Below are 16,024 nucleotides of genomic sequence, written 5' to 3'. Positions count from 1 at the left end.
GTTATAAAGAGGAAAAACCATGGATGCAAAAAAAAAAAAAAAAAAAAAGGTGGTGCAGTTTGGATAAGGACAGCGCAAAACGGACGCAGCAATTAAAAGAGGTTAAGTCAAAAGTCCTGAGTTACAAATTAGTGTCATTGACAAAACAAAGGTCAATGTATATGTTTGTTTTGTTGTTAATGTTCTGATATTTAAATGTCGAATATGGTTACAATAATGCAGGGATGAAGTGCAAAGCGGCGTCAACGTAGCGTGGGCTAAATGAGAGGCGGGCGAGAGAACTTTTCCATTTGTGCGAGTGATCGTCACACACATCATCTCTTCCACAATGCAATTTTGGAGCGTCTGAATGATCAGTTTAAAACTTGGGACAGTACACCTGTATAATGAGTTTGGCATGACTCCTGAGTGTGACTGGCTTCAAAGTCAGCTGTTAGATTAGATTTCACGTTAGATTTTGGAGGAAGAAAAATTTTAGTCAGCATTGACTAAAGGGGAAATAATTAACTTTTTAGACATTGGTTGAAAATGGTACCAGAGCAAATAAATTCTAGAGTTGGTTCTCTGTAGAAAATAAAACATACTTATACTTAAAAATACAACAGCATTTGATCAAAGAAGAAGACGGATGTAACAGAAAAATTGATCTAAAATGTGTTCTTAGCCACAGTAGCATTAGAACACAGACTCTTTGAGCCCAATTAGTTGAGTCTGTTAATTACATCCCGAGTCTCGCTATCAGTCTGCGGCTGCATTAGTCAGCTCCGGCTCCCATGCCGATGCCCCGTAGGGGGGTTGTCCGTTCAGCGGAAGTCAAGTGACGCATGTCTGGATGCAAACAGATCACAAGGCACAAATATTGGCCATGCAAGGGTGTTGTGAAAGTCTTTGAAAAAATATGACATTCTCCTCCAAACATTCTCTCTCTCTCACACTTTTTCCTGTACTTCATCAAAATGAATCTGTTAAAGTCCTATTATATAAACAAGTGTGGTTAATGTTTGAAAAATAAAAATCCTGCTTATAATGGATTCACATGGGACAGTTACTGAATAAATATCCGTCTATATCGTGAAATTAAACAATATAGTGCATGGTTTGAATGATCTGAAAATTGTGGCCTTGTAAATCTCTCACTTGTAAATATTTTAGGAAGTTGTAGCTTGAAAAAATTATGGTCCGGAATCAATTTTCCACCAGCCCCTATATACCGAGCAGCGAAGTTATGTTATACTAAGTGATGACCAGGGTCTGCAGTGTCTCACTATAGCGAGGATGTCACTGAATATATAATGCAGGTCTCCGCCTTGATGTGTGAGGTGCCAACAATCAATACTGCAGGCAATTCTGTTTTGTGAGTTACTTCAAACCTCTCAGAGGGGCGAAGAGGGGAAAAATAAATCCAATAAGTGAGACACATGGTTAGAAACCGGTCAATTTTATCCCTCGTCTGCTCTGCCCAGCTCTTGCAGCAAGTAATGCTCATTTAGAGGAAGGATGATTGAACAGTTGTGTGGTCTAAGATCTGTGATTAGATGCTGCAGGTGCATATGGTGCTCGTGTGTAATGCTGCCTCTCGCCCGAAGATAGCTGGGCCAGGATCCAGCACGCCCGCAACCCTAGCGAGGATAAGCGGTACAGAAAATGGATGGATGGTTGGATACTGTAGTGGTAGATCTTAGCTTACAGTCTGTGGGGGGAAAAAAGTGATCCTGGGCTTGAAAAGGTTTGTTACCACTGCTTTAGAACTTGAGACTAGAAGCTATTGGTAGCTGAAGTCTTTCCTTACCTCCTAGGGTAGCAGACACCAGGAAGTGAGTTCCATACTTCTTGATGAGGTTTTCGTTGATTTGCTGCAAGGTTGGCCGTCGCCCAAGTAATCGCAGGTTACGTAGGAACTCTGGTGCTAAGGGCAACGGAGCTTTAAAGAAGTCCCTCTTTTCTGTAGCCAGGCTGTTTACCTTCCAGTGGCTGAATTCCCTGACAAGAGAAACACATGACTTAAATACACTCAAGTCCACCCTTTCAACTTCCCTTCCCTCTTTGTTAAGGACAGTGCTACTGTTGACAACCTACACATATACAGTAAAAGGCTCAAGAAGCCCCCGACGAAAGCTGTGCATACACTTTGTATGGGTTTTTTAAGACACAGTAATTTTAGGCTGCTGATTAATAAGTAGGGATGACATAACGATACTGTTTATCAATCCGGTACTTTAACGGTATTCTTATCCTGACCTTTTTTTTTTGTAGAAAAACACAAAAACAAATCTCGGAATTAACACTGCTTTATTTTTTTTGCTTAAATCACTTGTCTTGCAACTGCAACAACAATGTAAAATAAATAAAAACAATGATTCACAGAAAAAAAAAATTCCCCCCCCCCCCAAAAAAATCACTGTTATAACATTAAACATAAGAATGATTGAATGCAAAAGAAAACTGTTGTAATGCAGCTGAAAGACGAGGCGGCGAAAGTTCGTCTGACGCTGCCTCGTCGTCCAGCAGCTCTGGGGGTTAGGCAATCGAAAATAAAAAATATATGTTTTCTTTTTACAAATAAACATTTCCCCACATGTACTAGCTAAATGTTTGTTATGGTTGCTTAAAAAATGACAATGATACGTTACCCTGACCTGAGCAAGAAGTGCAAGTAGAGAAATAAAACTGGATAAAGTTGAGTTTTCTGTCTATTCTAATGCCAATTACAGAAACATTGTGACAAAGACAAACGAAGAGTTGAGAAAATCACCTAGTTTCAAGTGCCTTATAATCATTTAAGCACTCTGAAAATTGCATGTAGTGTAACCCCCAGGTACAGTATGTGAATATTATGCAAATCATAACAGAAAAGAGCAGATCTGCATCATCTGCATAATTTACTGGCAAAACAACAATTGCTGAATATTACAGCGCGTTGCGTGTGCATTTCAGAACAGGATACCACAATTGACTCTCATTCGCACTCTCTCAAAAGTTTATATTTGAATATTCTGCAATTATGGTGCTGGAAACTCTATAACTTGAATAAGTGACATTAATTAGGTGATGTCCTTTCGAATCACACTATACATGCGAATGGGCTCTTTGATATGACACACTGGGAGGAAGTATTTGACAGTATGTAGTTTGTAGTGGTTGTGTTGCATACAGTATACTGCGTGTTTTCAAAGAAACGAAAGCTACCATTTAACAAACTATGACAAAGCTTTTCCCAGCAACTCTTGCCTCAGGGAGACTGGTGAAATTAGAGCTTCATTAGGAGGTTCATTGTCACGCAATGCACTAATAGATGCTTCCAGCATGGCCACAGACCCGTTGCTCATTATTTAGTCACATTTCTTACTTAAAAACAAACAAACAAACAAAAAAAGCTGGGGAAATCGTTCTTTTTATCACCTGCCTTTTTATTCTTTTGTAGTGTGTAGTTCCAATGGCATAAGGTGAAGCTATGTGAAGAATGTACTCTTTATTTTACCTTTGCCAAATCACAAAGAGACTTTTAACGTCTCAACAGATATTTTTGTATCTCGACTGATATTTTGACCCACTATTCATAAGCAAAGTGTCTCCTCAGTTTTGAAGGGTGCCTTCTTCCAGATTGTATTTTTCAGATTTGTGTACCGATAACATTCACATCAGGTCAGATGTGTTGTTATTAGCCATTCTTGTCTCTTCATCCTGTTGCAAGACCCATCACCTGCAACTTTCTGACACCGAGCAGCACATTTTGCTCCACAATGTCTTCATAGTCTTGAGATTTCTTAGCACCCAGCACAGGTTCAAGACACCGTGTGCAAGATTTAGAAAAGCAGCCCCAGACCATAACTGAGCCTACTATGTGTTTCACAGTACATCGTTTTCTTTGTACACACCGGCAATTCAGCAAATTCCAGTCTTGTCAGTTTCAATTTATTGACATAATGCTTAGTGTCATTATTATTAACAAAAGAAAAGAAACAACAATTTTGGAGCAGCTTTTTAAAAAAAATCTGAATCGACGAGTCAATTCATCATTTTAATCACTGATGACTAGACAACTATTAAAATAGGCATTAATTGCAGCCCTATTAGTCATTAGCTATCACTCGCCTGACTGAGCATTGGTTTCAGACTAATGCAAAATCCAGGGAGAATGGCAGCCAGTGGTTGTACACTGATTAACTGGGGTTGATTCTGACTGATGTGCTTGCTGGGCTTTTTCACAGTGACTGAGCTTTGGCAAGGAGGCTGGATTGAGATGGGCAGAAATATAAGATGTGCTTTTCATCATTTTCTTCTGTCCTCGCTTTGCTTTCCAAGAGAACACTAAGACCATTGGCTGAATATTTGGCTAATGATGATAGATGATGTTAATCACACAGTTTTAGAACAGTCGTGATTGCACCTGCAGCCCTGGCATTTAGTTAAGCTGAAACAGTCGAAATTTTGTTTCCATAAAATTTTGTTGACTATGCAGTGTAGTTCCTTGGAGGTTTGTGCTTGCAACATGTTTGAAAATAAGCCACCTGGACATTATTAGTTGTCAGAGAAAGACAGAGCCTATCTGAGAGAGAGCGAGAGAGAGAGAGAGAGAGAGAGACAGAGAGAGAGAGAGAGAGACAGAGAGAGAGGCAGTGTTAACTGAGGAATGCAAAAGTTTCTGGAGTCTGGAACATGCCATTTTTGGTGCAGTAACAGTTTTTTGTCAAGCCTTTGGCAACAGATCTGGAACTAGGAAGCACAGTAATTCCTCATGGCTCATGAAAGCGACTCGCTTATGATGAGTACTGTAAGTACAATGCCACCATCTTCTTCTTTTCCTTTCGGCTTGTCCCGTTAGGGGTGGCCACAGCGCGTCATCCTTTTCCATGTAAGCCTATCTCCTGTATCCTCCTCTCCAACACCAACTGCCATCATGTCTTCTCTCACGACATCCATCAACCTTCTCTTTGGTCTTCCTCTCGCTCTCTTGCCTGGCAGCTCCATCCTCATCATCCTTCTACCAATATACTCACTATTTCTCCCCTGGACGTGTCCAAACCATTGAAGTCTGCTCTCTCTAACTTTGTATCCAAAACATCAAACCTTGGCTGTCCCTCTGATGAGCTCATTTACAATTTTATCCAACCTGGTCACTCCAAGAGCGAACCTCAACATCAACAAGTACAATGCCACCATGATCAAATTTAACCATCACTTCTTCACCAACCCTGTTTCCTTCACCAACATGTCATTTACAATCTGCACCAATCACGACCCTCTCTCTGTCTGAGATGCTCAGAACTACTTTGTCAAGCTCCTTCCAGAATTTCTCTTTCACCTACCTGTGGGGCATGGGGACCTGTGGGACATTACATAATACATAACACCCTCAATTTCAAGAATCAGCCTCATCACTCGAGCTGATACTCTTTTCACCTTCAAGACATTCTTAGCTAACTCTTCCTTTAGAATAACCCCGACTCCATTTCACATCTCACCCATGGTAAAATAATTTGAAACCCGCCCCTAAACTTCTAGCCTTTCTGCCTTTCCACCTGCTCTCCTGCACGCAAGATATATCATATATATATATATCATTTCTCCTAATAATCATGTCAACCAACTGTTGAGCTTTTCCTGTCATAGTTCCAACATTCAAAGTCCCCACATTCAGTTCTAGGCTCTGTGCTTTCCTTTTCTCTTTCTGCCGAAGAACCCGCCTTCCACCTCTCGTTCATCTTTGACCCACAGTAGCTGAATTTCATCAAAAACATCCGCCGGTTGCGGATGTTTTTAAGCCAGGCCATGACCGATCCAGTATGGAATTCTTTAGATGAACGCTCATACAGTATTTGTTTGGAAACGTTTTCAGTCAGATGCCCTTCCTGACGCAACCCTCCACATTCATCCAGACTCGGGACTGGCCTATAGTTTGCATTGGCTTGTGCCACCCATAGGGCTGCCGATGCCACTTCAATTCAGATAAAAGTGTAGTAAAGTACAGGTGCTATTGTAAACCATATCATTGTGTTATTACGCTAAAAGGTGTGTTGACTGTCAGTTGTAATCTACAACTACACTAACAATTACATATGTCTTTAAGTATCTAGCTGTCAATTGCTTGAAAAATAATTTGCTAACTTTCTGAATAAAGCATGGTCAGTTTAGAGACGATCTTGCTGTATCAATAGATAACGACAGTACTGCGTGAGTGGGTCACTTTTTTTGCAATGTAAATATAACGGAATTGTTTTTTATTTGATTCAAACTTCAGTAAACTATTATGTAAGAATTCAACACGAGAATTGGCTCATGGATTGTTGAGGGAAATATATATATATATATATATATATATATATATATATATATATTAAGTACAGTATATCTTGCCAGAGTATGTATGAAAGTAGGTTGACAAGTAAAAAAAAAAAAACATTTTGTTCAGAGTTTGCACTTCTTTCTAGTACCAGTCGATTTGTTCCAAGCTGTGGGTTATTATGTGAGCTGTGTGAGTTGAAAGTGAGCAGACCAGAAACTTTATAATGAGCGGTTGCACCTGAAACAGGTAGTTTCCCATATTAAATTTCCCATCATAAAAATTGACCCAAATACTCCCAGAGGCAATTTCTGGAGTTGAGGGTTGGTTGAGTGCATAACCTTCAACTCACAGCATGGAAATTGTGCTTCACTGCTCACAATCAATCATCCATGGTAATGAGCCTCGATACAGAAGGACTGATACTTTCTAACCATTTCATTCAAATGTTTTTATGTTCAAAAGAAACTTCATGCACATGAGACACTGAAAATGAAATGAAAAAGGATGTGTTCAAAGCACTTAATACATGCATCACTTCATATAACGCCAACTTGTTTTAACAAACATTTAAGAATATTTAATTATTCATTCCAGTTAAGTGAGAAAATCAACACATATTGTTGGGATGCCATGTATCTTTTTTTTGCATTTGACAGTTGGTGGGGCAAAATATTTGGGACACACTTACAATGGTGAAACAGTGGTTGGCATGTCTGCCTCACAGTTCTGAGGGCCCGGGTTAAAATCCTGTGTGGAGTTTGCATGTTCTTCTCGTGCCTGCGTGGGTTTTCTCCGGTTACTCCGGTTTCCTCCCACATCCCAAAAACATGCGTGGTAGGTTAAATAAAGACTCTAAAATGCCCATAGGTGTGAATGTAAGAGTGAATGATTGTTTGTTTATCTGTGCCCTGTGATTAGCTGGCGACCAGTTCTCGCCCGAAGAGAGCGGGGATCAGCCTGGGACCCTAGTGAGGATAAGCGGTTTGGAATAGGAATGAATGAATGACAATTTACAATGCATGTTATGTACGGCATGCCAGTGCTCTAGACCAGGATTACTCAATAGGCTGTCACCGGGCTGCATGTGCCCGCTGGCCACCCATTTGTGACCCTCAAACTGTTACAGCCTTTTCCAAGATCAGATAAGATTGGGCGTTCTCAGAGTATTAGTATGGCAGTAATCTACACTTCACTTCGCACAGTGCATTGCATAGCGGAGTGTTTTGGTTGGATCAACAAATGTAGACTGGGACTCCTCCATACCTACATACCAACTAAAAATAGGCAAATTTACCTGCTCCTTTTGGAAGACATGTATTGCCTTTCAGACCTACATGAGGACGTCATCGAAGCTTACAAACTTCAGTTCCAGGCAGACTGGGAAGGCACGAACGCAACATGGAAGTGGATTGTCTCCAAACCCGCTGGTGGACACCAGCGGTGAGGGATGCCGTCAAGCTGAAGAAGGAGTCCTCTCGGGCCTTTTTGGCAGCTGATGGGTGCCGGCTGGTCAAGCGGAATGCAGCTTTGGTGGTCGCTGAGACAGAAACTTGGCATGGGAGGAGTTCGGTGAGGCCATGGAGAAAGACTTCCGGACGGCTTCGAGGAAATTCTGGTCCACCATCCGGCGTCTCAGGAGGGGGAAGCAGTGCACCATCAACACTGTGTATAGTGGGGATGGAGCACTGTGCTGAACCCACCTTGGGACGTTGTGAGTCGGTGGGGAGAATACTTTGAATGGATGGATGGATATTTTTACAGTATTGACTATTTTGAAATGTGTTATGTTCACAGATGAGACTAATTGACTTTGTTCAGGGGAGGATATTAAGGGCCTACTGATATTTATGGAGAGTGAATTGATATTGTTAATGGTTTGATGGAAATAAGTTGTCACTAAATGAAAGCAAAATTAAATTCATGGTGTTTGGTCCTTGAACAGGAAATAGTGAAATTCTTTTAAAATTAAATGGGTCTGAAGTCAAAAGAGTATATGAAACAAAATTGTTGGGTGTGATGATAGATTATGAACTTTGTTGGAAGCTACATATAAAATATATTCAAAGTAAATAAGCCAAATCTGTTGATTTTTTGACAGAAATATTTTTCAGTGTCAAGAGTAAAAGCCTTTTAGATTGTATTCAATACATTTTTATGAATTAAGAGAAGGAAAACATAATTTAAGGGGGTTATGGATTTTTAAAACATGCAAAGTGAGAACAAATATAACATTTGGATGTGTTTCTTTGTTGAGCGTCACATTATGGAATAGCCTTAGTAATGAGCTGAAATTATTTCGCTCTTAAAGACAGATTTAAAAAGTAAAATAATTCAGGGTTATAAATCAGAGTAAATCCTTGTTTGTCGTATTAAAATCGATTTTGTTCTTTTGGCTGCAAAAGTTGGGGTATTGATTTATTTTTAGAACTGTCAAGGATAGGCAATAATAAACATTGTGCTGCTGCTTACTCCTATTTTTTGTGGAATTTTGTGATCGGGTTGGATATGTTGTATGATGTATATTTTTTCCCCCCTCCTTTTGACCAAAACTAAACATTCATTCATTCCCCAAGGTCCATTTCCCCATTGTTAGGGAAAATACGTTCATCCCTGTAATTTAGGTGCCTTAAAGCATTTATCGCTTTTGTGTTCATTCGTATAAGTGTTGTTCGAGCAGTACAGGTCACATATCTCGAGCATGGGCAATGACATCACGGTGACTGAAGGCAGAGGGTAGCATGTGGCACGGAGGGTAAGTGTACGCTCTGCAACCGGAGAGTCGCCGGTGCCTATCCCCGCCCGAGCGCTTGTCCTCATGTCCCTAAGGCAAGACACTCAACCCACATTGCCTATGAATGAATGTGGTTGGATGTTTGGTGGCGGTCGGAGGGCCGCAAGCGCAGAATGCCAGCCACGCTTCCGCCAGACTGCTGAAGCGACACACGTAGTTTACCACTACCAGAGTGTGACTGTGGAGTGAGTGTGCAATTATAAGATTTATTTATCTGTTGTAGACAGTGACCCAACACCTCAATTGAACTGCAGTCATCTGGAGACACTGCTAGATATAACAAAGACAATACATGGCAATGTGCAGTGCGTTGACATGACTGCAGCAAATTGAAAAAGACACCATTTTTGAGTTAAGGCCTAAAATGCAACAAATGTATCTGCTTCAAAACACTATTTAAGCATCAGGCCAACAATGAATATAAAAGAGTCAAAGGCAATATCATTTGGAAAAATCATGATTAAAAAGTTAAAAAAAAAAGCATTGTCTGCTTTCTGAGAATGGGGTGAGACATCTGTTTTTCCACAGACATGTCCATTCTCATCATTTGCTTGGGATTTGTAAATAATCCGGCATTTCACTATCCCAGTCAGCGTTTGTTTTTAATAAATAAGATTGAATTGAAAAAAAGAAGTCTACAATTCATAACAAATGCATGGATACTTCAGTCAGCATATTATTTTTTTCCATTGCAGTGTATAAGTCTTACGTTCCTCAAGTGTAACTGTCGTGTCGTTGGCAGGTTATTTATTTTCTACACCCCAATCCTGACTAGGGTCGCGGGTACGCTGGAGCCTATCCCAGATATCTTTGGGCGAGAGGCGGGCTCCACCCTCAACTGGTTGCCAGCCAATCGCAGGGCACATATAAACAAACAACCATTCGCATTCGCACTCGCATTCACACCTACGGACAATTTTGAGTCTTCAATGAAGCTGCCGTGCATGTTTTTGGGATGTGGGAGGAAACCGGCGTACCCGGAGAAAAGCCACGCAGGCACGGGGACACAGATTTGAACTCCACACAGATTTGAACCCGGGTCCTCAGAACTGTGAGGCGGATGTGCTAACCAGTCGGCTACCGTGCCGCCATTATGCACATTCTAACATATCAAATGACTGGTTGCTATGTTATGCTCTCCAACCTGCCTCACTGTATTACTTGTACTGGATAGATTAAGGATGCCTTACTTTACCTCATAGCTATTCTGAGAGCTGTGCTGTGGCCAAGCTGTTTGAAACTGTGTTTGTGTGACAGGAGGCTGATATGTCTTAGTTGCATGCAAATTTAAAAGCTATTTTAGGTGTTTTTTAATGTGATCCTTGCATCTAACTTCCAAGTCGCAAACAAGTTCAATCATTCAACTGGAGGGCACCTACGGTATTCCTGTTTTTGTTTTGTTTTTTTTAAATAATAAAAAAAGCTATTTTTTAATGAGAATGCTTCCTCTTAATTTCACATTTCCATATGCATTTCTTATTATATATATAGAAACGAGTATTAAATAGTTAGAGGGTCCAATACAAAAAATAAAAACACTTTTGTGTTCTTGTTTTGATTGTTGTTGCATAATGCTTTTGCAGCGTGCATTTTTTTGGAAAGGCCTGGACTTGTACGACATAACTCTTTCTGCAAAAGACAAATTACTTATTGATGTGCGGAGAGGTATGGTCATATCACAGGTCAGAAAAGTTTTAATAGACTGTGTGTTTGAATAATTCATATTGAGGGATTAAATTGTTTGCACATACACTTACAGTATTATTGCATGTGGTGAGAAAGACAAATGGACGATTAATTGATCTTCAATGGACTCATTGAAAAATGTATTTGTGGCCTTTTGGTATTTGTATTTGACTCCCCCTGACCTAGAGTGTGCATTTCTTACTGGATGTTGTCCTTTTGATTTAAAATGTTCAGCTGGACTCTGAATCTCCTATTTATGTTTATATGAGCTTCCATTCGTCATTGGCTCAAGCAGTCACCATAGCAACTTATGATGTGTTGACTGATGATGCACATCGCAGTGCCAACTTCGTGGTTACAAAAATAGAATAAAAAAGCTGTGCACTAAAAAACAAGGTAATCAAAACAAAAGGATGACTGACTTAACACCAATGGATTACCTAACCTTCTTGAAAGAACATTTGAGGATGATTTTGTTTTTATTACCTCTACCCAGTATCTTTGTTTGTGTATCCTACCAGGGTTATGGAAGAGCTAATGAACCAATCCCAATTAAGAAATGTGTGACTTCCCAAATAAACCATTGCAGAATTATTGGTGACACAAATTTAATAAGTTATAACAAAGGTGAGGTAGCACCAAGTGGAAGATTGAAATGGAAAATAATGGATTTTTTTAATTATACATTTTCTTATTTTGCCGATAGCCATTTAAAAAAATGTGTCAGTAAAAATGCTAATGCTAAATGAGAGCCCCCACCACCACCACCATCCCCCCCTCCGGTTTGACTTTGCAGTGACCAAATCATGTTCTGGTGTGCCCAATTGTTTCAGTTAGTCGAGAGCCCTGCTTTTACTTCTGTAATAAAACTTTGAGGATGCCCTCCACCATTTCATGCACAAGTCTACTTTTACCAAAAGGTGTATGCGGTTGCAGCCAGGTCTCCTTCAAAAAAAACTCTTGACACATTTGACATTTCATTTTTCCAGTTGACTCAGTGCAAAATATTAAGCATACAGCCAAGCAACACAATGTGTTGACTAACACGTTGTCAGCACGTGGCCACCATCTGGTCTTATCTTGTATGGTTTGCTTGCCTTCCTCTCTCACACAAGCAGCACAGACACTTATTTCTTCTTCTTTCACTCTCAAGGATAAAACATTACCTCCCCCCAACTTATTTGCCTCTTTTTAAACTGTTATTCTTGTTGGCACTTTTAAAACACATTTTACTGAACGATTGGCCAGTATGCTATTAATAATCCTTGGCTCAAGATAGGGGGAGATGGTTGAACAAAGAATATATGATGCAAAAAATGAATTGGACCATACAGAAACACCCAGATGAAGAAATATCAATGGGGCAATTTTTCATTTTTTGTTGTTTCTGGCTAATAATTTCCCGACAACAATATACTGTTACCCAGTGCCATAAGGTGAGAGCAGCAGGGGCTCTATAATGTCCTGACCATAAGCTGAACTTTAGATGAGAGGGTGAATGTTCACAGTTCTGAGGACCCGCCTGTGTGGAGTTTGCATGTTCTCCCCGTGCCCCGTGGTTTTCCCTAGGTTAATTGACAACTCTAAATTGCCCGTAGGCGTGAACATGCCCGCCTACTTTAACAACTCATGAGGGGAAAAAAATCTCATTCTTCTCTAAACATCAGCTAGTTTGCCATTGCAATCTACTAAATATTCACTCCCAACGTCCTGCAGTGATACAGAGAACATGTGTCCAACGTGTCACAGCATGGCTTCATGCTACACTTTCACATCATCATGAAGTAGTGCTTTAATGTAATTTCCTGTTAAGACAGGTTGAAGACGCAGAGAAATGATGAGGAACCGCACACCGTGATGACAAAGCGCTGGAAGTCCTTGTTTGTAAAACAGCGCAGGTTTGAGACATTTCATATGATACATTTATAATTATGGCTGGTTTTGAATCTCGCCTCAGGCTTTCCTGTGTGGAATTTGCATGTTCTCCCCATAGTCTGGCTTCCTAACGCATTCCAACATCTGTAGTCGGTTAATTGAAGACTTTAAATTGCCCATTGGTGTGGTGTGAGTGTAAATAGTTGTTAGTGCGTATGGGCTCTGCGACTCACTGGCGGCTAGTCAATAAGTACCTGTGCTCCAGCTCACTCGTGATCCGACAAGTGGTTCCAAAAACGAATGGGTGGTTGAATACATTTATAATCTCCCACTGACCAAGTAACCTAAAAATCAGGCAAGCATACGCTTGAATTTTAGTTCCCCTGAAATTCAAGCTTTAAATCTGTTAAAATAAATGACGGAGATTTAACTATTCTCACAAAGCTCCCACATAAAACACAGAGAGGAGAGAGAGAGAGAGTACACGTTAAAATAGCTGTAATGGAAGTCGACGTCTCCCAAGGCATAAATAAATGCGACAATTTTCAAGACTGAGGTAAAATTATCTTTGTAAAATTCTAGAGGTCCCTTCCCTTCCCTGCACCAGCATTTTGTTGAGCCACACAGAAGGGCCTGTTTCAACTCTTGTGAATAACTACGCTTTTATATTGAATTTTGCAGTTGAGATGTCATTTTGCACATTTAACTTGGGAAATATGTGATAAGAAGTATTTGAATGAATCGATTCGAATCACATTATTTTAGCTCCAGTCTTTAATTTACTCACTGTGTTCAGCGGCATCTGTCAGCTGAACAGGTAAAGCTTCGTAATTAGTGCTGTTGTAGCTTTTAATACTTGGTAAGATACTTAAGAAGCTTAAACAATAATAAGAACAGTAACTTGTCTGATAATATTGTGCGTGTATGTTAAAGCTTGCACAAACACTGAAGTCTTAACAATGCAGACTGAAACACTAAAGTGGGCAATCTGGGTTGCCATGGTAAGGGAATATAGCAGAAAAAGCCTATAGTGAAGCTTATCCAAGGTACAATTGTTCAATGTTGATACTTAAACAGGGTTAAAATGAAACAAATATTTAAGGTTTTTTTTATTATTATTATATCGTAATATATCCTAAATGTTTGGAGCAAAGTATTTTTTTTATATATGTATATATACCATCTTTCATATAAGGGAGTGTGAACATTTTAGTCACCCTTATAGACCGTATGAGATGTGAGCAGCCTGACTACACAATTCAGAAATGTAAAAACCTTGGGAAGCAATATGTGAGGCAGCTTACTTGAAACACTGAAAAGAGAGATGTGATTTGATTTCCTCTTTGACCTGTTTCATATATAAACCCTTCTGCGGCTCTTCTCCACATGAAATCCCATCAAAATATGTCTTACCTGTAAATTTTGTATCTGGTAGAAAATCCCTGCTGGAACCTCTCTTTGAACTCAGTGTACTCAGGGCAGCGGTGGAAAGGTCCCTTTTCTGACAGCAGCCAGTCCAGCTGCCCTCCACTCTGCCTTGTGCTGAAGCCCCATGCAGAGGAACTGGAGGGGGAGGAGGAAGAGGAGGAGGACGAGGAGGAGGAGGAAGATGCCGAGGGGGACGACAGCGAACCATGGAGCGCTTTGCCCGCGTGCCCCCCGCTGGCCGCTTGTTCAGCTCGGATGGGCCACAGCACCCACAAGAACACCCACGACAACCATAGAAGCATCAAGGAGGATGCCGACCATCTAGCGGGAAAGGCAGATCCATGGGAGCACTCCTCTTTTCTCATAGGCCAATGAGTTGACATGGTCCCGGTGGTGGAGGACCGGCATTTCTTCTGACAGTCACCTCCCACTGGCCTGAAACAATAAAAAAACAAAATTGAAATGAGCTCAAATATATATATATATATATATATATATATACACATATATACATACAGTACATGCATATATCATAATAACACTGCAATACTGTTCAGAATTGTGACACATCACTGTTATTGTATATTCGGTCCTCATAACACACACTGGATCATGATCAAATTCTGTTCGTAGCAGTGCCGGAGGTCTCAACAACTACTTTTCAAGAAAAGTTCATGAAGTATAGCATTTGAGTCAATGCTAAAGATTTTGCCACAACTGTAGATACTATATACAATAGCAAACAACCGGAGGCCAAGTGGGATACATTTAGGTTGTCTGTGACCATTCATGACTTGTAAATACAAGGTTTGGGTTTGGGTGCATTTTAAGAAGTACAACTCATGATTTATGGTAGCAATTTGGCAAATGACTGGAGTAATGCATCTTCTTACGCAAGATGATAAAAACCACCACCACACATGACCAGAGTGGTAGCATTGTGTCGTTCAATATTAATGCTACCACCCGCCTCGAAAAAGATCTGAGGTGCTAGCGCATAAAAATGGCATAGAGAGGGGAAACCAAGAATTTGGATCAGGATTGCATACCAAACTTCATGCACTTTTTTTGTTAGTATAAAAAAAAAAGCACACCCCCACACAATTCTGTTATAATTGGTGACTGTTGGCCTTCAGAAAGTGGAGGTTTGCTGTTAGTGTAAAAGTAGTGATGTGCGGGATGAAGTCCTCAGAGACAAATGAGCATATCAGACAGGATATGCAAAGTAGCAGAGAGGATACTTCAAATGAAATGGGATTTTAAGTATTCCCCGTTTAGCTTGCAAACAAATTAGTGAATTAATTTCTGGTGAACAGTTGCATACATAGAGGTGAAAAAAAAAAAAATAATACTCAAGGTGTTTTGTTTAAATTTGTGCTTGCCACACTCACAGATTGCCCATAAGTATGGGAATTCGAGAAGCCACATGGTAAATGAATGCATTGATGAAACTAACAGGCTAACAGTGCAAACAAGATAATGGGAATGATTTGTGAATGGCCCACAAGTAAAAAAAAGCATAGCGTACATGGAGGATTGGGGGGAAATGAAATTATGGCCACAATCTCTTAACGTGCCCAAACACTTTAAGTGTTTGGGGCTTTTTTTGTCATCATGTGTGCACAAAACCCAAATATCGCGCAGCCCTCCTAAACATGTTGTAAACCTTTATACAGCAGTGCTAAAATGTCCACCGGATATCTGAAAAACAATAAAAGTTCAAACATAATCAAAGAATATGGCATGACCCGAAATCACTCTCATACGAACTAGCCTTCTTTGTGCATGCTGGGAAATCCTAATCGTTCGTCTTCACCATGCACATATTCAGGTCATATATCATAGCCCGAAGCTGACGATAGATAGATAGATAGATAGATAGATAGATAGATAGATAGATAGATAGATAGATAGATAGATAGATAGATAGATAGATAGATAGATAGATAGATCTTGCAAAG

General features: G+C 40.1%; 1 protein-coding gene across 1 annotated transcript in view; it reads right to left on the bottom strand.

Moving 5' to 3' along the window:
* Positions 1–16,024, bottom strand: part of brinp2 (bone morphogenetic protein/retinoic acid inducible neural-specific 2) — a 164,949-nt gene that overhangs the window by 63,110 nt on the left and 85,815 nt on the right. The window contains exons 2-3 of the mRNA XM_061694147.1: positions 14,049–14,498; positions 1,790–1,980 (exon numbers count right to left, since the gene is read on the bottom strand). Coding sequence (XP_061550131.1) covers positions 1,790–1,980; positions 14,049–14,446 — 589 coding nt within the window. The 5' untranslated portion in view covers positions 14,447–14,498. The remainder of the gene's footprint in view (positions 1–1,789; positions 1,981–14,048; positions 14,499–16,024) is intronic.

Source organism: Phycodurus eques, chromosome 13 (assembly GCF_024500275.1).
Source record: "Phycodurus eques isolate BA_2022a chromosome 13, UOR_Pequ_1.1, whole genome shotgun sequence".
NCBI lineage: Eukaryota > Metazoa > Chordata > Actinopteri > Syngnathiformes > Syngnathidae > Phycodurus > Phycodurus eques.
Note: the sequence above shows the minus strand (reverse complement) of the source record. Positions and strands in the feature narration are given on the sequence as shown.